Source organism: Armigeres subalbatus, chromosome 3 (genome assembly GCF_024139115.2).
Source record: "Armigeres subalbatus isolate Guangzhou_Male chromosome 3, GZ_Asu_2, whole genome shotgun sequence".
NCBI classification, from domain to species: domain Eukaryota; kingdom Metazoa; phylum Arthropoda; class Insecta; order Diptera; family Culicidae; genus Armigeres; species Armigeres subalbatus.
The window spans coordinates 371,093,753-371,119,341 of record NC_085141.1 but is presented as its reverse complement, the minus strand read 5'-3'; the positions used below and the strand labels follow the sequence as shown (position 1 = coordinate 371,119,341).

The 25,589-nt window shown below is 41.1% G+C and overlaps 2 protein-coding genes across 6 annotated transcripts in view; one reads left to right on the top strand and one right to left on the bottom strand.

The window, feature by feature from the left end:
* Positions 1–25,589, top strand: part of LOC134226456 (atypical protein kinase C) — a 576,984-nt gene that overhangs the window by 372,991 nt on the left and 178,404 nt on the right. For all 4 annotated transcript variants that reach the window (XM_062707234.1, XM_062707233.1, XM_062707236.1 and 1 more), the window contains exons 5-11: positions 691–776; positions 20,042–20,200; positions 20,937–21,124; positions 21,190–21,396; positions 21,471–21,781; positions 21,853–21,953; positions 22,018–22,212. In XM_062707234.1, the coding sequence (XP_062563218.1) occupies positions 691–776; positions 20,042–20,200; positions 20,937–21,124; positions 21,190–21,396; positions 21,471–21,781; positions 21,853–21,953; positions 22,018–22,212 (1,247 nt within the window). The remainder of the gene's footprint in view (positions 1–690; positions 777–20,041; positions 20,201–20,936; positions 21,125–21,189; positions 21,397–21,470; positions 21,782–21,852; positions 21,954–22,017; positions 22,213–25,589) is intronic.
* Positions 905–3,224, bottom strand: LOC134226457 (probable cytochrome P450 9f2). 2 transcript variants are annotated; one of them, XM_062707238.1, is made up of 3 exons: positions 3,013–3,224; positions 1,548–2,953; positions 905–1,015 (listed from the first exon to the last, which is right to left on the bottom strand). In XM_062707238.1, exons 1-2 carry the CDS (start codon positions 3,222–3,224, stop codon positions 1,549–1,551), a joined length of 1,617 nt encoding a protein of 538 aa, XP_062563222.1. In that variant the 3' UTR covers positions 905–1,015; position 1,548. The 2 variants fall into 2 exon arrangements, with proteins under 2 accessions (XP_062563222.1, XP_062563221.1); XM_062707237.1 differs by lacking the exon at positions 905–1,015 and having other exon boundaries at positions 1,531–2,953.

Here is a 25,589-nt window from a genome sequence, read left to right as displayed (position 1 = left end):
GATAACTACGATATGAGGGTAGGGATAATATCTTTGGCAAACAGAAAGCTTGACTGCCCTGATGTTAGAGGGCACCGCTGCGTTGGTAATGATTTCGTCGATTAAGAAGCTATTTAAGGTGAATGCCGGTGCAAAAAGAATGTATCGTGTAGAATCGTTACGTTTTAGTGCGATTGCTTCTATTGGCGATGGATTTTTATGCTTCCATTTCAAAACACGACCTTTTTAGGAGGACCTCCCAGCGTCCAGTTCTCGAGGCCATGGTCGATTTAGTTCGACAAATCAAGGTGATGTTTGTCTGTGTGGGAGTGTATGGGCACTTTGTAATGTCAGACAATTTTCACGTACCGTGATCTAACGATTTTATTTGAAAAACACCGGGGAGTGCAAATATTGCCAAAATAATGACTCCAATGTCAATATCCATTACGGCGATCTCCATCGATTTGCGTGATGAATCTTAAACCATAGCCGTGTTTATTATGAGTAAAACACAAATAAATTCATCTAACAGTGATAATGCGTATCTCGCATTCAACAAAACTCCAACATTTTTTGGTTGACGATTAGAAAAGATAACTGTAGATTTAGAAATTATGAAAACGAATGTGCTTGACGCATCATTCATTTTGACCTAGGATATTTTGACTACTGCGGTTACATTTTTATTTTTTCTCCATCAATTCACAGGAAGCATCTACCGAAGAGGTGCCCGGAGATGGCGAAAACTGTACCGAATAAACGGTCATATATTCCAGGCGAAACGATTTAATCGGGTAAGTTTTACAATATTTATTTATTTATTTTAACTAAAAATGTTGAAAGAAAAAAAATCTGCTTTGATTGAATTTCCATTGAATTATTTATCAAAAAACAGACTAAACCTTAGCGTTTTAAAAAACATTACAATTTATTATAATAAATCGAACAGCTCATCCAGAAGAAATCCATATCGGAGTCAAATCCATATCAAGGCATGAGGGGAGGGATGTTCCATCCAATTAATAATCTGATACTAAAAAAAGAAATACATAACATTATAGTATAGAATCCTAAAAGTTCAATAAATCATTTCTAAAATACCTATTGGTGATATTTAAAGAAAATCTTAAACGTCAGGCAATTTCACGAATGCGTACTATGAGAAAACTACCATGGATCGCTATGAATCGCGGACATGTGTTGCCTTGCTTGTTATGGAAATAGCAACTACCAAACAACCGAAACAGAAAAGGTAGACCGAATTTTAAATTGGGTAATTGCTTTTCGTCGTCAACGTCTTGCAATTGATTCAATACAATAGAATCAACCCCTTGACATTGTCGCGCATGGCTATAATAATTTTCCATTTAGGAAGAATGATAGTCGTGCCATAAATGGGAGATTGAGGAATTTTGATAAATGAATTTCTGTCAATATTTATGGTTGTGAATGTAATTTACGAAACCATGGAAATAAGAAAACAATTTCTTCAGATAATAAATTTAAAAAAATCACTTTATTGTACTATTATACCCGTAGTTTAAAAAAATGTATATCCAACTTACCTTATCGTTCTCTAAGCCTCAGTTCGATGTGCATCCCGCCTTCCGGTCCAAAGTTATTCATACCCTTGCGCAGTTGCATCGGAATCTGTGTTTTGTCAGTTCGGTGGAATGAAACCTTTAGAAGCATATGGAAAACCATCGCTTTCAGTTCCATCAATGCAAATCTTGAACCAATGCAATTCCTTGGTCCTATTCCGAAGGGAAGATATGTTCCCATTCGGATTTTCCCCCTGTTTTCATCGCTGAACCTTTCCGGATCGAACTGACCGGGATTCGGAAAGTACTGAGGATCGTGATGGAGGCCATGAATCGGAAACGATACACATGTTCCTTTATCGATCGTAAACTTTAAACCCTGTCCATCGTCCAAAGTGTAGTCCCGTACGCACAACCGATCTGCTGATGGAGACAGTGGCCACTTTCTCAATGTTTCCGAAACGACCATGTCCATGTACTTCATTCCCTGAAGAGCATCGTAAGTCAATGGCTTTCCTTTCATCTGGTTGTTAATCTGCCGAACTTCTTCATACAATCTTTGTTGAATTTCCGGATTCAATATCAACTCGTAGATTATGAATATGCAGAAGGTTGCTATGGGGTCAAATCCTGCCAGGAAAAATATTAAACATTGAGCGATCATATCTATTTCTGATATGGATCTTTTCACTTGCGTTTTGCCCACATCTGACTCCAGAACAGTAGCGAATCCTTCATTAGCATCGTCATGATCTTCCTCGTATTTCAGTATCCCTTTCCGTGCCTCCAACAGCAAATCAATCATATCGTGACGAACGATCCCTCGACTCTGCCGATCACGAACCGTATCCTTGATAAGTTTGGTAAAATACTTCGCCTGTTCCCGTTTCATCACATCAACTCCCCACTTTTTAGCCGTCATCGGGAAAATACGCAAGAACAACCCTTTCGCAATCACCTCCGGGCTCTCGAAGTCCAACATCCTCCTTCCATGATACATAAATTCATGTTCCTCTTCCTCGAAGCAGTTTACACCGATCCCGAACGCACACGACGCAATCACGTTCATCGTAAATCGGCTCAGCATATCCTTTGCTTCGATCTGCATCCGACCGGACTCACCCATAAGCCCTTCGAAGTGCGTCATCATCTGCTCGCTGCAGTCCACCATCAGAGCGAACATCAGTCGCATCTTTCGGCCGGTGAACGCCGGGCTCAACGTCGCACGCATATTCCTCCACCGGTAACCCTTCAATGTGACCAGCATTCGCTTCAAAAGCGCGTACGGATGCTCGTCCGTGTCCTCCGGCTCCCCCAGGAACGGCATCCGATCGCAGAAGTAATCAAAATCTTTGATGGCGAGCTGTTTGATTAGCTCCGGATCGCGAATCACGAAGAACGGTGTCATGGCGTCGAACATTCCGAAAACTCTGCAAGCGAACAATCGATGATCGATAGAACGGCTCTTGGATTAGAAAAAGGCACTTACTTGACTCCCGGGAACTTGTTGTAGATGCGAATGGTGAAATCGGCAAACGTTACTTTCTTTAGGAGCAGCGGAGCGGTAGTTCCCAGCAGAGCGCGATTTCGTAAAGATGGGATCGGTTTGTCGTGGAAGTAGTCATTGTTCCTCGTAATCAAGCGAGAAATGTAGACGACGATGGCTATCACCAATGCCAAATAAATTAAACTCACTTCCATGCCGGTCGACTAACGGACGGTGACTGAATTTGCTTATGTTTGGTCTGATAGCGGTACCTTCTATAAAGCTGCGGTGCTTCCAATTTAGTGTTTATTAATTTGGGGTAGACCTTCAGTAACTCAGCGTAAAATGTGCTACATTAAACCAAATCAAGTTAAACCGTGGTGGGTTCGAATACCTATATTTTAGCTGAGTAAATTTGTTGGTGTGAGATTTTCTCCACCATTCGCGCTGCCATGTCGATACAATTAGTATTGAATAATTTAGCAGGTCTCCTGTTTATTTAGAAGAAAAGATAATTTACTTTCCCAGTGGAAATCCAAATAATTCTCGACAAAAAAAAAACGAGGACTATTTCGATTAAAATTTGACACAATTTTTGATAGTAATCCGAAAGGATTTGCGACTGAATCTCCAAGGAATTCTCCATTGCAATTCGAAGCTATTTTCGACTGAAACCCGAAAAAAAACCCCGACTGGAATCCGAAGTAGTTTACGACTGGATTTTATAGAAGTTTCCAATTGGGATCCGATACAAATTTTCGGCTGGAATCCGAAGGAATTCCCTACGTTTAACTGGAATTCTTAGCGACTCCCAACTGTAACAACTTCCAACAGCTTCCCGACTAGACTCAGATGCAATTTTCGACTAAAAAGTGTAATCCGACCTTAAAAAATTCTCGACTGAATATTGATATGAATATGAAAGGATTCCCGACAGGATTTCAAATTTTCCCGATTGGAATCTGATGCAATTTTCGACTAGAATCCGATAAAATCCGAATTTGTAATACGAAGAGCTCCCCGAGTGAAGTCCAATTCCCGACTGTTATCCGAAACAATTCCCGACTGGAAATCCGAAGGAATTTTCGTTTGGGTTTTGAAGGGATACCCGATTAGAATGAGAAGCAAATTTTTGACTGGAATCTGAGGAAATTCCCAGCTGAATCTGAAGGGATTTCCGACTGAATTTCTAAGGGATTCTCCACTGAAATCCGACCGACATCCGAAAAGATTCCCGACTGGAATAGGATGGGAGTCTCGACAGGAATCCGATGTAATTTGCGACAGGAGCTCGATATTGTTCCAACTGGAATCCGTAAAAAAAAGTTCCCGACTGGAATCCGTAAAAAAAAAGTTCCCGACTGGAATCCGTAAAAAAAAGTTCCCAAACTAGTCCGAAGGGATTCCCGACCGGAATCCGAAGGGATTCCCGACCGGAATCCGAAGGGATTCCCGACCGGAATCCGAAGGGATTCCCGACCGGAATCCGAAGGGATTCCCGACCGGAATCCGAAGGGATTCCCGACCGGAATCCGAAGGGATTCCCGACCGGAATCCGAAGGGATTCCCGACCGGAATTTGAAGAGATTCCTGACCGGAATCCGAAGGGATTCCTGACCGGAATCCGAAGGGATTCCCGACCGGAATCCGAAGGGATTCCCGACCGGAATCCGAAGGGATTCCCGACCGGAATCCGAAGGGATTCCCGAGCGGAATCCGAAGGATTCCTGACCGGAACTGAAGGATTCCCGAACGGAATCCGAAGGGATTCCTGACCGGAATCCGAAGGGATTCCCGACCGGAATCCGAAGGGATTCCCGACCGGAATCCGAAGGGATTCCCGACCGGAATCCGAAGGGATTCCCGACCGGAATCCGAAGGGATTCCCGACCGGAATCCGAAGGGATTCCCGACCGGAATCCGAAGGGATTCCCGAACGGAATCCGAAGGGATTCCCGAACGGAATCCGAAGGGATTCCCGAACGGAATCCGAAGGGATTCCCGAACGGAATCCGAAGGGATTCCCGAACGGAATCCGAAGGCAATCGCGAACGGAATCCCGAATAAGGCAATCGCGAACGGAATCCCGAATAAGGCAATCGCGAACGGAATCCCGAATAAGGCAATCGCGAACGGAATCCCGAATAAGGCAATCGCGAACGGAATCCCGAATAAGGCAATCGCGAACGGAATCCCGAATAAGGCAATCGCGAACGGAATCCCGAATAAGGCAATCGCGAACGGAATCCCAAATAAGGCAATCGCGAACGGAATCCCGAATAAGGCAATCGCGAACGGAATCCCGAATAAGGCAATCGCGAACGGAATCCCGAATAAGGCAATCGCGAACGGAATCCAGAATAAGGCAATCGCGAACGGAATCCCGAATAAGGCAATCGCGAACGGAATCCCGAATAAGGCAATCGCGAACGGAACCCAGAATAAGGTTATCGCGAACGGAATCCCGAATAAGGCAATCGCGAACGGAATCCAGAATAAGGCAATCGCGAACGGAATCCCGAATAAGGCAATCGCGAACGGAATCCCGAATAAGGCAATCGCGAACGGAATCCCGAATAAGGCAATCGCGAACGGAATCCCGAATAAGGCAATCGCGAACGGAATCCCGAATAAGGCAATCGCGAACGGAATCCCGAATAAGGCAATCGCGAACGGAATCCAGAATAAGGCAATCGCGAACGGAACCCAGAATAAGGTAATCGCGAACGGAATCCCGAATAAGGCAATCGCGAACGGAATCCCGAATAAGGCAATCGAGAACGGAATCCCGAATAAGGCAATCGAGAACGGAATCCCGAATAAGGCAATCGCGAACGGAATCCCGAATAAGGCAATCGCGAACGGAATCCCGAATAAGGCAATCGCGAACGGAATCCCGAATAAGGCAATCGCGAACGGAATCCCGAATAAGGCAATCGCGAACGGAATCCCGAATAAGGCAATCGCGAACGGAATCCAGAATAAGGCAATCGCGAACGGAACCCAGAATAAGGTAATCGCGAACGGAATCCCGAATAAGGCAATCGCGAACGGAATCCCGAATAAGGCAATCGCGAACGGAATCCCGAATTAGGGATTCGCGAATGGAATTGCGAATAAGGAAATCCCGAAGGGATTCTTAATTTGATTCCGAAGTAATCCCTGACTAAAGTCAAAATCCAAAGGGATTTCCTACTGTAATAGGAAGAGATTTTTGATTGGAATCTGATTGAACACCCGAATGGAATTCGAAAGGATTTAAGACTGATTTTCGCAGAGATTTTCGACTTGTATCCTATGAAAATTTTGAGCGGAATCGGAAAGGATTTCCGACTGGAATACGATTGGATTCTGAACTCTAATGAAACCCGACCAGTTGATAGTAACAGATTTATATCAGACCTTGTTATTCTGTTACAGTAGTTTTTTTTATAACAGCGGTTGTTATAAAACATGTACCATTAGTAGTTAAAATAACAAAAATTGTAACAAAATCTCTTCTAGTTTTAACAAAAATATTACTAAATATGTTATTAATTGAACAAAATTATAACTCGTTGTGTTACATAAAAAGCGGTGAAAATAGCTTATACTATAACAAATTATGTTCTTGCAAAGAATATGATTATCCATAATGTAGGCAATTATCTTGTCCAGCTGGTTCAACTTTGAATATAGATTCAAGTTATACTGTAGGTGGTACCTTACTTTTTTTTCCAATTCCTATCTACCAAAAATGTAGGCAATTTTTTTTCTGGGGAAATAAACATAACACATTGTGTTATAATCATGTTATGACGATCATGAAATTTTATTTCTTTCATCTTTGGCAGAGAATTCATAACAAAATTATTGCAAGTTTTGTTATTTGTAACACATATTGATATAATTGTGATAAAATTTTGTTATGACTAACTAGTCGGGAAGACATTCTCAAATAGAGCCAAATGGAATTGGATTGGAATCAGAAGGGTTTCCTGATTTTTATTCCAAAAGGATTTCCGACTGGAATCCGAAGCGATTTTCAAAAGGAATCCGATTGGAACCCCGACTACAATCTGGAGAGATTTTCGACTGGAACACGAAAGTTTTTTTTTACTAAAATTTGAAAGTATTCCTGACAGATATCCGTGGAGAGGGAGTTCCGACTGGAGTCCGATTGGAAGCCTAACTTGATTCCGAAGGGACTGCTGACTGATTTCTTTTGGAAACCGAATGGTTTCCTGACTGGATGCCGATGTGATGCTCGACTGCAATCCGATGCAATTTTCGACTGGAATAGGAAGAGATTCTCAACTTCATGTCTAATGGATTCTCGACTAGATTTCAACGCAATTGTCGACTGGAATCGGGAGGGATTCCCGTCGGAAATCAGAAGGGATTGACGCATGAAATTCCAGTTGAAAAACCTATCTTATCGGATTTCAGCCAAAAAACTCTCCAAACTCCAGTCGGAAATCGCTTTCGATCGGGAATTCTTTCAGTTTCCAGTTGGGTTTTTTTTCGAATTCCAATCATGAAATGCTTTTGAATTCCAGGTGGATTTTAATTGACAGTCCTTTTGAACTTTAGTATGATTAATTTGTCATTTTGGACTCAAACCAAAAATTAAAAATTCTCTTCAGAACGTATGCGAGATATCTTCAGATTCCATTTAACTTTTATTATTTTCATAATTTTGGCTTTAATTTTCAAAACCATTCATATTTTTGTCGGAATTCCAATCATTTCATATCATATATTTAGCTTACATCTGAACAAATAACACTGAATCAACAATTTGACGCCACAATACACGGTTCTAGGCCACATCTCTCCATCCTCGATTGCGACTTACGCTCGTCAAATCGTTCTGTACCTGGTCAGCCCACCTTGCTCGCTGTGCTCCACGCCTTCTTGTAAGTGGCGGGTCGAAAGCGAATACCATCTTTGCAGGGTTGCTGTATGGCATTCCTGCAACATGCTCAGGATCTGGAAAAAGGATCTATCAAGTTTCTATTATATAGAATTATAGATTATAGAATACTGAAGAAATAATTCTATTTTTTCTTCTGCTTTGAATTGAAATAATAAAAATATCAGCCAAATAAAAATATTTTCTAGATGCGATCCCCCACAACATGTATATATATATATATATATATATATATATATATATATATATATATATATATATATATATATATATATATGCAGGTTGCGAGGATCGCATCTAGAAAATATTCTTATTTGGCGAATATTTTTATTATTTCAATTCAAAGCAGAAGAAAAATATATATATATATATATATATATATATATATATATATATATATATATATATATATATATATATATATATGCAGGTTGCCAATGCTTAGGAAGAGCGAGGGATCGCATCTAGAAACTATTTTTATTTGGCTGATATTTTTATTATTTCAATTCAAAGCAGAAGAAAAAATAGAATACGTTATTTCCTCAGTATTCTATAATCTATATAATAGAAACTTGATGGATCCTTTTTCCAGATCCTGAGCAGGACATGTTCCAGGAATGCCATACAGCAACCCTGCAAAGATGGTATTCGCTTCCGACCCGCCACTTACAAGAAAGCGTGGAGCACAGCGAGCAAGATGGGCTGACCAGGTACAGAACGATTTGACGAGCGTAAGTCGCAATCGAGGATGGAGAGATGTGGCCTAGAACCGTGTATTGTGGCGTCAAATTGTTGATTCAGTGTTATATGTTCAGATGTAATCTAAATAAATGAAATGAAATGATGGGAATTTCGATAAAAATATGAATGCTTTTGTAAATTATAGCCAAAATTATGAAAATAATAAAAGTAAAATGGAATCTGAAGATACCTCGCATACGTTTTGAAGAGAATTTTTAATTTTTGGTTTGAGGCCAAAATGACAAATTAATCATACTAGAGTTCAAAAGGACTGTCAATTAAAATCCAACTGGAATTCAAAAGCATTACATGATTGAAATTCTAAAAAAAAAACCCAACTGGAAACTGAAAGAATTCCCTATCGAAAGCGATTTCCGACTGAGTTTGAGAGTTTTTGGCTGAAACTGATGAGATAGGTTTTTCAACTGGAATTTCATGCGTCAATCCTTCTGATTTCGACGGAATCTCTCCTGATTCCAGTCGACAATGGCATTGAAATCTAGTCGAGAGTCCATTCGACATGAAGTTGAGAATATCTTCCTATTCCAGTCGAAAATTGCACCGGATTGCAGTCGAGAATCCCTTCGGTGTCAGTCGGGAAACCATTCGGCTTCCAAAAGAAAATTGCAAAAGTATCCAGTCAGCAATCCTTCCGGAATCAAGTTGGCGTTCCAATCGGACTTTAGTCGCGAATCTCCACGGATATCTTTCAGAAATCCTTTCAAATTTTATTAAAAATTTTTTTTCGTATTCCAGTCGAAAATCTCTCCGGATTGTAGTCGGGATTCCAATCGGATTCCATTTGAAAATGGCTTCGGATTCCAGTCGGAAATTCTTTTGGAATAAAATCAGGAAACCCTTCGGATTCCAATCCAATTTCATCTGACTCTATTTGAGAATGTCTTCCCGACTAGTTAGTCATAACAAAATTTTATCACAATTATATCAATATGTGTTACAAATAACAAAACTTGCAATAATTTTGTTATGAATTCTCTGCCAAAGATGAAAGAAATAAAATTTCATGATCGTCATAACATGATTATAACACAATGTGTTATGTTTATTTCAGAAAAAATTGCCTACATTTTTGGTAGATATGAATTGGAAAAAAAGTAAGGTACCACCTACAGTATAACTTGAATCTATATTCAAAGTTGAACCAGCTGGACAAGATAATTGCTTACATTATGGATAATCATATTCTTTGCAAGAACATAATTTGTTATAGTATGCTTATTTTCACCGCTTTTATGTAACACAACGAGTTATAATTTTGTTCAATTAATAACATATTTAGTAATATTTTTGTTAAAACTAGAAGAGATTTTGTTACAATTTTTGTTATTTTCATCTTTGCAGGGTTGCTGTATGGCATTCCTGGAACATGTCCTGCTCAGGGTCTGGAAAAGGGATCCATCAAGTTTCTATTATATAGATTATAGAATACTGAGGAAATAACGTATTCTATTTTTTCTTCTGCTTTGAATTGAAATAATAAAAATATTCGCCAAATAAGAATATTTTCTAGACGCGATCCCTCGCAACCTGCATATATATATATATATATATATATATATATATATATATATATATATATATATATATATATATATATATATATATATATATATATATATATATATATATATATATATATATATTTAATACAAGTTATTAGAAATAAAATGAAAATAAGAAATGAAAATTCTACAACCCATTCTGGAAAGTAGAGAATTTTTTTCAACCGTGAATGCGCTAAACCAGATCGATATTCGAACCCATCTACCTTCAGCATGATCTGTTTTGTAGTGGTGTATTTTACCGCTGATTTATTGAAGACCCCCTCACAAAATAATAAACGCTATTTTCGTCGTGATGCAGCCTATTAAATCGCCTCGTTATCAGAGCAAATAGTTCTTCTCTCGAAATTTGGATACCGCAAGCATAAGCAAATTCAGTCTCCGTCCGTTAGTCGACCGGCATGGAAGTGAGTTTAATTCATTTGGCATTGGTGATAGTCATCGTCGTCTACATCTACCGCTTGATTACGAGGAACTATGACTACTTCCACGACAAACCGATCCCATCTTTACGAAAATGCCCTCTGCTGGGAACTACCGCTCCGTTGCTCCTAAAGAAAGTAACGTTTGCCGATTTCACCATTCGCATCTACAACAAGTTCCCGGGAGTCAAGTGAGTACCTTTTTCTAATCAATGAGCCATTCTAACTATCATCAATTGTTCGCTTGCAGAGTTTTCGGAATGTTCGACGCCATGACACCGTTCTTCGTGATTCGCGATCCGGAGCTGATCAAACAGCTCGCCATAAAGGATTTTGATTACTTCTGCGATCGGATGCCGTTTCTGGGGGAACCGGAGGACACGGACGAGCATCCGTACGCGCTTTTGAAGCGAATGCTGGTCACATTGAAGGGTCATCGGTGGAGGAATATGCGTGCGACGTTAAGCCCGGCGTTCACCGGCAGAAAGATGCGACTGATGTTTGCTCTGATGGTGGACTGCAGCGAGCAGATGATGACGCACTTCGAAGGGCTTATGGGTGAGTCCGGTCGGATGCAGATCGAAGCAAAGGACATGCTGAGCCGATTTACGATGAACGTGATTGCGTCGTGTGCGTTCGGGATCGGTGTAAACTGCTTCGAGGAAGACGAACATGAATTTATGTATCACGGTAAGAGGATATTGGACTTTGGAAGCCCGGAGGTGATTGCGAAAGGGTTGTTTCTACGGCTTTTTCCGACGTTGGGCAAAAAGTGGGGTGTTGATGTGATGAACCAGGAGCAGGCGAAGTATTTTACTAAGCTAATCAAGGAGACGGTGCGGGATCGGCAGAGTCGAGGGATCGTTCGCCATGACATGATTGATTTGCTGCTGGAGGCACGAAAAGGGATACTGAAATACGAGGAAGATCAGGATGATGCTAATGAAGGGTTTGCTACGGTTTTGGAGTCAGATGTGGGCAAAACGCAATTGAAGCGATCCATTTCAGAAATAGACATGATCGCTCAATGTGTAGTATTTTTCCTGGCAGGATTTGACCCCGTAGCAACTTCTTGCATATTCATAATCTACGAGCTGATATTGAATCCGGATATCCAGCAGAGATTGTATGAAGAAGTTCGACTGATTAACAATCAGTTGGAAGGAAAAACTTTGACGTACGAAGCTCTTCAGGGAATGAAGTTCATGGACATGGTCGTTTCGGAAACATTGAGGAAGTGGCCACTGACTCCGTCTGCAGATCGGCTGTGCGTACGGGACTACACTTTGGACGATGGACAGGGTTTAAAGTTTACGATCGATAAAGGAACATGTGTATCGTTTCCAATTCACGGCCTCCATCACGATCCTAAGTACTTTCCGAATCCCGGTCAGTTCGATCCGGAAAGGTTCAGCGATGAAAACAAGGAGAACATCCGAATGGGAACATATCTTCCCTTCGGAATAGGACCAAGGAATTGCATTGGTTCAAGATTTGCATTGATGGAACTGAAAGCGATGGTTTTCCATATGCTTCTAAAGGTTTCATTCTACCGAAGTGACAAAACACAGATTCCGATGCAACTGCGCAAGGGTATGAATAATTTTGGACCGGAAGGCGGGATGCACATCCAACTGCGGCTTAGAGAACAATAAGGTTAGATGGCATTTTTTTAATGTTCATTATAATAATAGTGCAATAAAGTGCTTCTGTTTAGTTGTTTTTTATTCATTTCTACCAGTATTTCATTTCAAGCCCTTAAATGATAACGAAATACAAAAAAAAAACTTAGAAATAATTCAGCCGCTCAATAATCATTCTTCTCATGGAACAAAAATAAGCATTTATAAGGCATGCGCGACAATGCAATGTCAAAGAGGTGACTCCATTGTATTCAATCAATTACACGATGCTGACAACGAAAAACAAATATTAAATTCAAATTTCGATCCACCTTTTCTGTTTCGGTGTTTTGGTTGGTGATATTTCCGAAATAAGCAGCATATGTAGGCGTGTCAGCGCGACCTTTAATACTCTTATTGGAGTAGAGTAAGCTTAACCCTTTATAAGGCAGACGAATCTAAACAATAAATTAACAAAAACAACAATAGGACACAATGTTGACATGGTATTAAACTCAAATGTATGTTTGTTATACATTAAACAGTTCAGAAACATTGAAAAATTGGTGGCAATATAGTTGCCACTGCCCGCCAAGCGGGACAACATTGGTGGCAATATAGTTGCCACTGCCCGGCAAGCGGGAAAACAGGCAACAACAAAAATATAAAAAGATTTTTAAAAATTTGGTTTTACGTAGAACCAGTTAAATCAAGGTACGTTACATTTTTTGGTGAAGAGTCGTAGTCAGAAAACGCATTATAAATGAAAAAAAAAATTTTTCTCGTTTTTTCTCCCAAGAGGGGACCCTTGGGAAAAAAACACAATTTCGTCAAAAATTCAAAAACCAAATATACAGAAAGGCAAAGCTTTTTTCACGCTAATCACGTAGTAATCTAACACAGGAGATTCAAAATAATTGATACCAACGGGAAAAAATATATCTTTGTCGTTTTTTTAACGAATTATAACTGAAAATCCTTCTTCCATTCGAAACTTACGATCTGTTCGTAAAAAAAAACTGTTCTCAAATTGACATTTCAATTTTTTATGGCTCAAATTCATCTGGGGTGTTACTAGGAAGCAAATAAAGTCACTACATGTGAAATAATAAGTAGAGCTCTTGTTAATAAATAGAAAAACATATTATTTGTTGGTGGCAATATAGTTGCCACTGCCTTATAAAGGGTTAAGCATTAAATAAAATATCACCAATATTCAGGTATTTAAAAAAAAACATGCTTTTTTAGTTTAGAGTTTCTTAGGTAATTGTCAATTGACTTATTTTTGGCGAGTAGTTATTAGAAATGCATTTAGACTGTGGACACTCTTTAGTCAACATAGCATTAGCATTGAGCAATTTGTACAAATTCTTAGGTGGTACAAGCATGGACTATTGTATGAGAGTAGCGTCACTTTGATCTGTTTCCACAGATATTGATTTGGGATTAATAACTATCTCTTAGATGAAAGCAATGCACTCTCCAATAGTAACTTAACTGTTAAGATCTTACCTGGTCACGTCCTTGCGAATGCTGAGGAAGGGTAAGGATGGCTAGTTGGACACCTACTTAAGAAAGATGCAGATAACTCTACGACCTCTCATAGGTGCCACAGGAGGTTTTGGGATTGTGTGGGAAGGTTATAACAGTAGGAATCGTTTTGGTAGAACGTGAAACACAGAAAGAACTAAGATAGAAATACAAAGTATGAAAGGGACGAACTTGGAACAAAACCCACGACCTCCTGCTTATAAGGTGGAAGCGGTAGCCATTAGACCAACGATCTCTTCTCCTTTAGTCAGCATCTCAATATTCGAGCAATGAGGAATACCATTGTTGAGTAAAACAAACCATAAGTAATTAGAATAACTTTAACTCAAGCAAATTTGACGAATTTTGATTTTCATACTGAACTCACGAATTGACTGTAAAGCTCCCAAACTTCTTTTATGCACATCACTTAATAATAAGTTTAACCAAAGCGAATTTGGAAGCGATTCCGATGCGGAATCAGGAGTGATTCCAAAACGGCGATTCCGGAGCAGATTCTGAATCAAGTGGCAACCATTGCGTACTCAGAGCTCGAGGCGATTCCGAAGTGAAGCGAAATTTAAAATGATTCCGAAGCGGAATCCAAGGCATAATCTGAAGCGATTCCGGAGTGAAATCCAATGCGGGTCCTGTAATGGAATCCTTTGCGATTTTGAAACGAAATTCGGAGAAATTTCTGAACGGATTTCGGAACAGTTTCCGTCAGAAATTTCGCATTGGAATCCGAACTGAGACTGCAAAGCCGATTCCTTCTACATAAAATTAATCATAAATGAATTATCTCAACGGTTAATATAAATAACTGATACTAAATAACTAATAACTGAATGAATAAACTTTATATGCTGATCATTTATAATTATACAATAAGATTATTCAATTCCAAGTGGCAGATAACCCTGGAGCTCCTCCCTCAGTCCATTCCAGCTGTTGCGAGAGCTATTGGCTGGTGGCTTCGAACCGATGCTTACAGCAAATAAAATACATATTTTGTAATTCATTAGCTAAAAAGCTGAAATAGTATATTTATTGGTATATAATTAGAAACAATATATAACTCACAATTTCGGTGACTTGTCTGAAGCCGCTTGCTTCCTTGCCAACAGAACCTCCACACTCGCTAAACAAGAGGTTTTGTTGTCATTCCTTACAAATCTAATTTGATTGATTTATAACTAGGGGTGCGTATTATGCAATGAGGTGCGAAATGTAACACCAGCCTTATTGCTTATTAACCAACCCGACACGAGAAGATCGATCAGTTTTCATAAAAAATCATCTTAAAGCATCTTAAAAATGATTTCCGACTGGAAAACAGAGGGATTTGCGACTGATTTCCTAATAGATTTCCATCGGAATCCCAGTGGATTTCCGACCGCAATCTAAAAGTGACTTCCTACTGCAATCTGAAGGGGTTCGCGGATGGAATCCTATGGAATTCTCGACTGGTATACACAGATAGAAAAAGTTGTTGAAATTTACACGAAAGTAATGCACATAAAGGGAATGCTAAAAAAAGCGTAAATTTAAACGATATTATTACCTGAATGTATGCATTTGTATTTCATTATGTCACTTTTATACGAATAAGTGTCATAATGCTATAGAAATTGCATACATTTAGGGCAAACTTGTTGGAAAAGATCCATGTACGCCCAGAATAGTGTAATTTTCCACGTCTTTATTATTTACGCGCTGATTACTTTTCATTATTTTTTTCTGTGTACGGAACAATTCCCGACGGGAAGTGGAAGGGATTCCCGACTGGAACTCGAAGGGATTCCTGACCAGAATCCGAAGAGATTCACGACCGGAATCCGAAGGGATTCCTGATCAAAATTCAAAGGGATTCCCGACCGCAATGTGAAGGAATTTCCGATCGGAATCTGAAGGGATTCCCGACCGGAACTAAAGGATTCCTAACCGGAACCCGAAGGGATTCCTAACCGGAATCCGAAGGGATTCCCAAACGGAATCCGAAGGGATTCCTAACCGGAATCCAAAGGGATTCCCAACCATAATCCGAAGGGATTCCTAACCGGAATCCGAAATCCGAAACCCGACCGGAATCCCAACTGGAATCCGAAGGGATTCCCAAACGGAATCCGAAGGGATTCCTAACCGGAATCCAAAGGGATTCCTAACCGGAATCCGAAGGGATTCCTAACCGGAATCCGAAGGGATTCCTAACCGGAATCCGAAGGGATTCCTAACCGGAATCCGAAGGGATTCCTAATCGGAATCCGAAGGGATTCCTAACCGGAATCCGAAATCCGAAACCCGACCGGAATCCGAAGGGATTCCCGACCGGAATCCCAACTGGAATCCGAATGGATTCCCAAACGGAATCCGAATAAATTCCTAACCATAATCCGAAGGGATTCCTAACCGGAATCCGAAGGGATTCCTAACCGGAATCCGAAGGGATTCCTAACCGGAATCCGAAAGGATTCCTAACCGGAACTGAAGGATTCTTAATAGGAACTGAAGGATTCTTAATCGGAACCGAAGGATTCTTAATCGGAACTCGAAGGGATTCCTAACCGGAATCCGAAGGGATTCCTAACCGGAATCCGAAGGGATTCCTAACCGGAATCCGAAGGGATTCCTGACCGGAATCCGAAGGGATTCCTAACCGAAATCCGAAAGGGATTCCTAACCGATCCGAAAGGATTCCTAACCGGAATCCGAAGGGATTCCTAACCGGAATCCGAAGGGATTCCTAACCGGAATCCGAAGGGATTCCTAACCGGAATCCGAAGGGATTCCTAACCGGAATCCGAAGGGATTCCTAACCGGAATCCGAAGGGATTCCTAACCGGAATCCGAAGGGATTCCTAACCGGAATCCGAAGGGATTCCTAACCGGAATCCGAAGGGATTCCTAACCGGAATCCGAAGGGATTCCTAACCGAAGGGAGTCCTAACTGGAGTCCGAAGGAATTCCTAACCGGAATCCGAAGAGGTTCCTAACCGGAATCCGAAGAGATTCCTAACCGGAATTGAAGGATTCCTAACCGGAACTGAAGGATTCCTAACCGGAACTGAAGGATTCCTGACCGGAATCCGAAGGATTCCTGACTGGAATCCGAAGGATTCACGACCGGAACTGAAGGATTCACGACTGAACTGAAGGAATTCCCGACCGGAATCCGAAGGGATTCCCGACCGGAATCCGAAGGGATTCCCGACCGGAATCCGAAAGAATTCCTGACTGGAATCCGATGGGATTCCTGACTGGAATTCGAAGGATTCCGACTGAAATCTGAAGGGATTCCTGACTGAAATCCGATGGGATTCCCTGACTGGAATTGAAGGGATTCCTAACCGGAATCCGAAGGGATTCCCGACCGGAATCAGGATGGATTTATGACTGGAATCCGAAGAGATCGTCAATCGTATTCCGAAAGGGATTCTCGACCGGAATCAGAAGTGCTTCCCGACTGAAATCCAGAGAAACTCCTGATCAAAATTTAAAGGGTTTCCCGACCAGAATCTGAAGGAATGTCCGACAGGAATCCGAAGGGATTCCTGACCGGAATCAGAAGAGATTTATGACTGGAATCCGAAAAGATTCCCGAACGGAATCCGAAGAGATTCCCGACCAGAATCTGAAGGGACTCCCGACTGGAATCCGAAAGGGATTCTCGACCGGAATCAGAAGTGATTCCCGACTGAAATCCGAAGGCAATCCTAACTGATCAAAATTCAAAGGGATTCCCGACCAGAATCTGAACGGATTATCGACAAGAATCCGAAGGGATTGCTGACCGGAATTCGAAAGGGATCCTCGACCGGAATCCGAAAGGGATTCCCGATCTGAATCCCAAAGGGATTCCCGACCGGATTCCGAAGGGATTTATGACTGGAATCCGAATAGATTCCCGACCAGAATCCGAAGAGATTCCCGACCAGAATCCTAAAAGATTTCCTACCGGAATCCGAAGGGATTCCCGACCGGAATCCAAAAGGTATTCTCGACCGGAATCCGAAGGGATTTTCGACCGGAATCCGAGGGGATTTCCGACCGGAATCCGAAGGGATTTCCGACTGGAATCCAAAGGGATTCTCGACCGGATTCCGAAGGGATTTCCGACCGGAATCCTAAGGGATTCCCGAACGGAATCCAACCGGAATCTAAAGGGATTCCTGGCCGATATCCGGACAGGATTCTCGACCGGAATCCGAAGGGATTCCCGACCGGAATTCAAAGGGGTTCTCGACTGGAATTCGAAAGGATTTCCGAACAGAATTTGAAGAATTTCCTTACCAGAATTCGAAGGGATTTCCGACCGGAAGCTGAAAGGATTCCTGACCGGCATTCAGAAGGATTTTTCACTGAAATCCGTAGAGATTCCGAAACGGACTTTGAAGTGTTTCCATGGCGGAATTGAAAGTCCAAAGGAAATCCGAAGCGATTTACAAAGTGAATCGGATGTGATTCCCAAAAGCAATTGTCAAGCGGAATCCGAAGCAAATTTCACCGGGCTGTCCGTAGTGAAGTCCGTGGGGGATAACCAAATGGATTCCCGCCCGAAATCTGGACAGTTTCCTACTCATAATTCAAAACTATGCCCGCAATCCGATGGACAGTGGTGTCCTACACTTTGTCCAAAAAATCCGCTCCTTGATTTTACATCATCTAAACTATTGTATCCACTTAATTCAGTAAGTGCAACTAATGGTCAGGTCAAACTATTAAAAAATGCACGCCATAGTGTTTTTATTCCAGGTTTAAATGGTTTAAAATCAAAGAGCAGAACTTTTTGCACAAAGTGTAGGATAACACTGCCGAAGGGTTTCTCGCCCGAACTTTGAAGGAAGACCTGCTCGGAATCCTAAAGTTTTATGGTTCAAAATTTTAAAGAACTTCTGTCAGGAATTCCAAAGAACTTCCCCCAGAATCTGTAAGATTTCTTGCCAATTGTCCGAAAGGATTCTCTACAGAAATCGGTATGTATTCTTTCTGGCATTATCCGAGGCAATCAAGGATCTTTGCCAGGAATGCGAAATTATCCTTGGCAGGAATGTCAACCCGGCGGCATTACCAAAGATTGCAACCAGGAAGATTTCCCAGTACCCACTAACTCTTATATGATGCTTTATAAATAGTGCTGATTTAGAGGTGATATTAAGTCCACATTATTTTCGCTTTCACTTTAGCATCTTATGCAACATCATTATACGACCTGGTGTTGAGTGCATCTCGCTATGAATCCGAAAATATTCCCTCCAGTGATCCTAAAACACCACCGCCACGAACCCCACAGGATTCTGGCCAGGAATCACAAAGATTGCCCCTAAATGTTTAAGGTGTTTTTATGAGATATTGCGAAAAAAAGATTTGGCTGCCGTTGGGACTTGAACCCACTCTATTCCATTAAGTACACTGACGTATTACCAATTATACAACAGCTGCCCTTGCGAGAAGTTGTTCCATAACCAGCTAATAACGATGGGATATCAGTCAATTTCCCGTATCAGTGTATCAAAATTAAATATCTTTTCCAAAAAACTGAAAAATAATCTTGAAGGAATTCAGATATGTGTTGCACCAGTATCGGAGAACCACTGTTGTGTAATATAAAACAAATCAGACAAATTTTGGTATATTTTGACATAAATATATATAAAAAATTAATATCGCTATACCTAACAAAGTTTGCAACCCTCTTTTTTTTCTCAAAAAGTGACTTTTCAAGTGAAAAACCGCCATCGGGGTTGACAATGGGTCTTGGGGGTGAGAATGGGTCATCGCTCTTACCGACAGCCTGGAGGTCGGATAACAAAATAGTTCTCTAATATTTTATTTTTCTTGCTCTCAGATACATTATTTCTAGTCTACAAGATCCATTCTCACCCCCTATTTGACCCATTGTCACCCTTAACGACGGTACCTAAATAATAAATGATGAAAAAACAAATAAAAGCAAAATTATGAGTATTATATTTATTTTATTTCTTTGAGTATAATAAATAACAATCATAAGTTTATACATTGAATTGAAATTAGATTCCAAGTCAAATTAAAAATAAACTTACTCAGTTTATTCACTCACTATAATTGCATTTATCTCATACAGAATAGAAGCAAAATTATTTTGGTCTGCATTGTAGTTCAATATCTAAAAATCTGTGGCCATTACAATGTCTGATTTCCAACACTAATATTGACTTCTTATTTTTGCTCTCATTCCAGAAAGCCTTCTGCGCGTTCTGCCACGATCGCATCTGGGGCCTCGGCCGGCAGGGCTTCAAGTGCATCCAGTGCAAGCTGCTGGTGCACAAAAAGTGCCACAAGCTTGGCAACAAACCGTGCAGCAACGAACATGTGGAACCGGTCTACAAGGAGCGTGATGTAAGTGGTGAAAAAAAGGTGTCCTTCCTTTCCCGAGCGGTGGGTGCAGGCCTGGGTGGGGCGGTGTTTGACTTTTCTTCAATCAAATCGAATGTTCAAATGTTGAATTGCGAACCTACACGTTTGTCAAATGGCGCGGGGGTGGGTGGTGCCAGCGGTGGGCTTAGGCGCGCGAAGGGGGCACTGCCGAACGGAAAGTAAAACCACGACAATGCGGAGTTTGGTTAGGGTAATCGTGTGGATAATTGATTGGCTCAATCGAGATCTGCGCTGCAGCATTGCGACTAAGGGGTTCAATCTGTTTCCTTCGGTTTGAAGTTGACGTATGCGGCAGTCGTTTGGGGGTGGTTAACCGATGAAGACTTTTTCCGCGGGCTTTCTTTTTTTGCAGTTAGCTGGAAGGAAATTGAATTTTTGCTTCTTGCCTCGTTGTCTCGTCACGGAACTATTTTCGCGAGAGAACGAAAGGATGTAACTGTGAACTCTTTCATTTGCAGAAGTTTTTTTTCTTCATTCCATTTGAGGAATCTTTGCGAACGATATAAATTGAAGGTAATTGGCATTATATTTATTTTAGCTGCAGGCATTGGAGAAATGAATATGCGTTGAAAATATTTTACAAAATTTTTATAAAATTACTTTCGATAATCGTGGCAACTTCTCTTAAACTTTGTAAAACTGTTTTTTGAATTTAAAAGAGATTTCATGATAAGAATGATGAATTTCTTTTCTGCAGCATCAGGATCTGAACGACGAATCCAGTACCGGTGATGTGATCCAACCTCCGCAGGATTATCCGTCCGAGTACATCCATTCGGATCCATCATGCGATCAGGTCCCGGTGGAGGCTTCCGACAACGTGGAGGAACCGCTGGAACCAGGAACCCAGCGACAGTATTCGCTCAATGACTTCGAACTAATTAGGTACGCGATAATCCTGCTTTGTGTAGTTCTCCGTGGAACAACATCGCTATTTTTTTTCATTACAGGGTCATCGGTCGCGGTAGCTACGCCAAGGTATTGATGGTCGAACTAAAGAAGACCCGAAGAATCTACGCGATGAAGGTCATCAAGAAGGCCCTGGTGACGGACGACGAAGACATCGATTGGGTTCAGACGGAGAAGCATGTCTTCGAGACGGCTTCCAACCATCCGTTCCTGGTCGGGTTGCACTCGTGCTTCCAAACGCCCTCTAGGTGAGTAAGATCCGATTATTTATGACACACAGTTAGATAATAGAAAATACATTTGTCTAAATCGCCATGCTTAGGCTGTTCTTTGTGATCGAGTTCGTCCGCGGTGGTGATCTGATGTTCCACATGCAGCGCCAGCGCCGTCTTCCGGAGGAGCACGCCCGATTCTACGCGGCCGAAATCAGCTTGGCGTTGAACTTCCTCCACGAGAAGGGCATCATCTATCGAGATCTGAAGCTGGACAACGTGCTGCTGGATCACGAGGGTCACATCAAGCTGACCGATTACGGCATGTGTAAAGAAGGTATCCGTCCGGGCGATACGACGTCGACGTTCTGCGGTACGCCGAACTACATCGCGCCGGAGATTCTCCGCGGGGAGGATTACGGTAAGATCATAACTTTTCATCGTATTTTTGTCTAATCAAAACCTAACTGAAATCATCAACGATGTCACCAGGATTCTCCGTGGATTGGTGGGCTCTGGGAGTTCTACTGTACGAAATGTTGGCTGGACGTAGTCCGTTCGACATTGCCGGCGCTTCCGAAAATCCGGATCAGGTTAGACCATTCCCCGACATCTTAAAAATTTCACTAATCAGACGCTTGTAAATCTCCCGAACAGAACACCGAGGACTACCTGTTCCAAGTGATCCTGGAAAAGACAATTCGTATTCCACGTTCGCTCAGCGTCAAGGCCGCCTCGGTACTCAAAGGTTTCCTCAACAAGAACCCGGCCGACCGTCTCGGCTGCAACCGGAACTCCGCCTTCATGGACATCGTCAATCATCCGTTCTTCAAGAGCATCGACTGGGAGGCGGTAAGTTGTTCGATCACGATTTATCTTTTAATTCCAAAAATTGTGACAAAAGTTACCATCCCATCAGAATTTCCATTTTGCGTTAATGATTCGAATCGGAGTCCATTTTCAAGCTCTCTTTCGTTCGCACAATAAATTATTATTATTATTTAAACGTAGCTTTAATAGCCCCATTGTAGGTCGTTCACATCGTTGTTTTTCCACGCATCGAAAACCGCACACACTACACTTGCCCACGCGTATGTCACCCATTTTTCGTTCCATTCCGTTCAACCGAACCGCGTTCCTCGTAAATTCCATGTATTGCTCCCGTCATTTATTCCCGAGCGGCTGTAACTGGAACAATAAAAATACGGAATTATTAATTCATTGTCAATCTGTGGTTGCGGTCCGCTGGCTTGTAATTATCCGCTACTACTGGGACTCTGGATGAGTACGGCGGAGCAGGAAAAAAAAATGTGCGAAGTGGCATGGTTTCCCGACCGAATCCCTGTCATTTGGTTCGATTTAATTAAGCAAATTGTCATGAAAACATGTTTGGCTTTCATCAACTCTGCGGTTATGTCCATTTATTTTTTGAGGAAGAATTTACAGAGGGACCACAATTAGCAGTCGTTGCGTAGAGACAGAAGAGGCCTATCTGGCGAGATTTTCCGATATGATAGACACAGTGTAGAGATTGAACTGCCTATGATTATAAAAATAGTTGAAGATAGTAACAAAAATTGTACTAATCCTTTCGCGGAAGGTTGCCCTCGTGTTGATTTATAAGTAGTTAGTAGATGTAGCAACTTTAGTTGGGTGTTGCATTTGTGAATCAGGATAAAAACCTGTTGTATGGAGTTGAGGGGGCAAGACAGTCAGCCTCTTAGGACGATTCTAACGCAGGACTGTTTAGGATGATTTTACAATCCTCAATCGGAATATTTCTGGATGGCTGGGAGTGGGTCTTCGCAGCGTTGGTACAAATTTTCTAACTGGTAAGATATTCAGTTAGTACTTTTAAGCCACATTGGAGATTTGCAACGAGCGCGCTGGTCCTATTTTCAATGTTGAGGAGTATGACATGTCGGAAACGACTAGATTGAATATCATCAGAGCCGTCCTTGACATTTTTTTTATTGAACGTCTCTTTTTACTATTTTACACTTAAAGAACAATTTGAATCTCAAGGTACGGGCCTTTTAGTCCACGTCTAAAGGCTCACGAATCAAGAATGTTTAGAGGCTTTCCAAGAAATTGAATGTGTTTTTATGGTTTTCCTTAAAGTTATTAAACATTTTCAGGAAGTATGGTTACGGCAGGTATTTTCGTTTTTTCGTCATAGTCTTGAAAACCAATAAAAAAAAACACTTTTATGCCAACCTCTTCCGTTCCAGTATCTACTCAAAAGTGAGGTTCACAAAGAAAACTACATGTTTGATATGAATAAATTTTGAACTAAGCCTTTACTACAGTTTACTGACATTTACTACATGTAGAAACGCCAAAACAAAATAGCATAGCATAGCATATCATAGCATAGTTACGGTGTACTTCGTAGATTGGACACTAGTGATACTCATGTTTTTCTTTTGAAATCCCTATCCAGATTGCTATCAGAAATCAAGGTGGGTGTGGTCCTTGATTTCAATCTAGGACAAAAATCACAAAAGCATGAGGATTACTACTCCTGGCCACGCCCATCTTCACCGTAACTTGGAAGGGGAAGGAAGTGTTGATGTAGTACTTACTTAATGAGAGGCCCCCGACTCAGCGACACCCTCATAAGTACCACGGAGTTGGATATTGGGGAAGGTATTCGTTGGGTCAGGATTTGTCTGTAGCTAGGGATGAAACGATACCACTGAAGTATCGATACTTTTACTTTAAAGTAGTATCGTATAAAAGTATCGATACCACAAAATATCGAATGAAAAGTATCGATACCTACTCGCATCATATGAGTACTCAAATATTTGAAGTACAATTCATAAACGATTATGTCGTCACTGTCAAGTAGTTATTCATGAATTATGTTGAATGAAACACTAAAAAATTAAGCACATTTCTTTACTATCACTTCTTTGATACTTAAATTTGTTTATCTTGAGAGTGCATTTAAAGCTGTTAAACTTTATTTCACGTGAAACATTAAATATGTAAAATTGCATCTTTTGATCATGGATTCCTAACCTAATGATAAGAATCTCTCTGATGCTTCTCCAATGAAATGGTACTTTTGCAACACTATGGGCCATTTAATATCGAGTTTAAGGAAATTTTAAACCGATATTGGATTAAGTAAAGCGACCAGTTTTTTTCTTGGATTAATCCGGGACACTTTATGCATTATTTATTATGAAATCTTTATTTATTGAGTAAATATTTTAGTATGTATTCAAAATAATTTATCAAAATATAAATAAAACCGTTTCTAAAGATATTTGTGTCCAATCAACCTTCAACACCCAGTATGATGCCAACTATCCAATTTCTTGGAAACGATTACTTGGGATTTTCTTAATATTTTTGAAAGAAATGTTTTGCATATTTTTTGAAAGAAATATGTATGTTGTTTATTATGAGCTGAGGGTTCGTTTCCCGCTTCAGTCGTGGAAAGTATTCGATAACATTTTTCACTGGTCTATTGGGTATTCTCCGTTGTCCTTCATCTTACGTAAGTGTTTAGTCTGGAAAACCATTGAATGAAGACGGTGAAGTATCGATTCCAAAAGTACTTGGTATCGAATTAAAAGTATCGAGTATTTACTCGTATTTACTAGTATCGATTCATCCCTACCTGTAGCTGACAATGTGACCGTGATAGATCTTACACCGTAACACACCACGCAAAGGTGTCTACCCAGCGGTACGGGGCTACAGAAACGTCAAAACAAAATATACCCATGAAGAAGCTGATGATTTCGTTATTTTTTTGTAGCTAATCGACAAAAGACCTACCTGGATACCTGGTTGGCTACAGCGTCGATACACCTATGCCTGGCGTATTGTAGAGCTCCAGAATTGTCGGTCTTGGGCGATGTTCCTCCAGTCTCCCCGAACGTTCAGGGTCCCCAGGTCCGATACCAGCGTGTTCGTGGCCTTCCACGAAGTCGCCGGCCCCTATCTACTCTATCGCGGCTTTGACTACTCTATCGCGGCTTTGGCTTCTCTTCGTTCCTATATCTTCCTCCAGGTCTCATCAGTGATCCATTGTTTTCTCTGGGGGCGCAGTTCGCCCAGATTATTCTCGCTGGTGGCGATGAAGGCATTCTTGATGGCGGTCCATTGGTCTTTCACGCTGCCACCTTCCGGAATATCTGCAGCACGCGTCTCCAGTTCTTCAACGAAGGACCATTTCACCGTGGCATCTTCCAGTGTGTTGAACTGTCGTC

Bases quoted from the DNA above. Each gene is read 5' to 3' on its own strand.
- LOC134226457 (XM_062707238.1), bottom strand. From the start codon at position 3,224: ATGGAAGTGAGTTTAATTTATTTGGCATTGGTGATAGCCATCGTCGTC. The intron at 2,954-3,012 runs GTAAGTGCCTTT...GTTCGCTTGCAG, and splicing joins AACAAGTTCCCGGGAGTCAA to AGTTTTCGGAATGTTCGACG.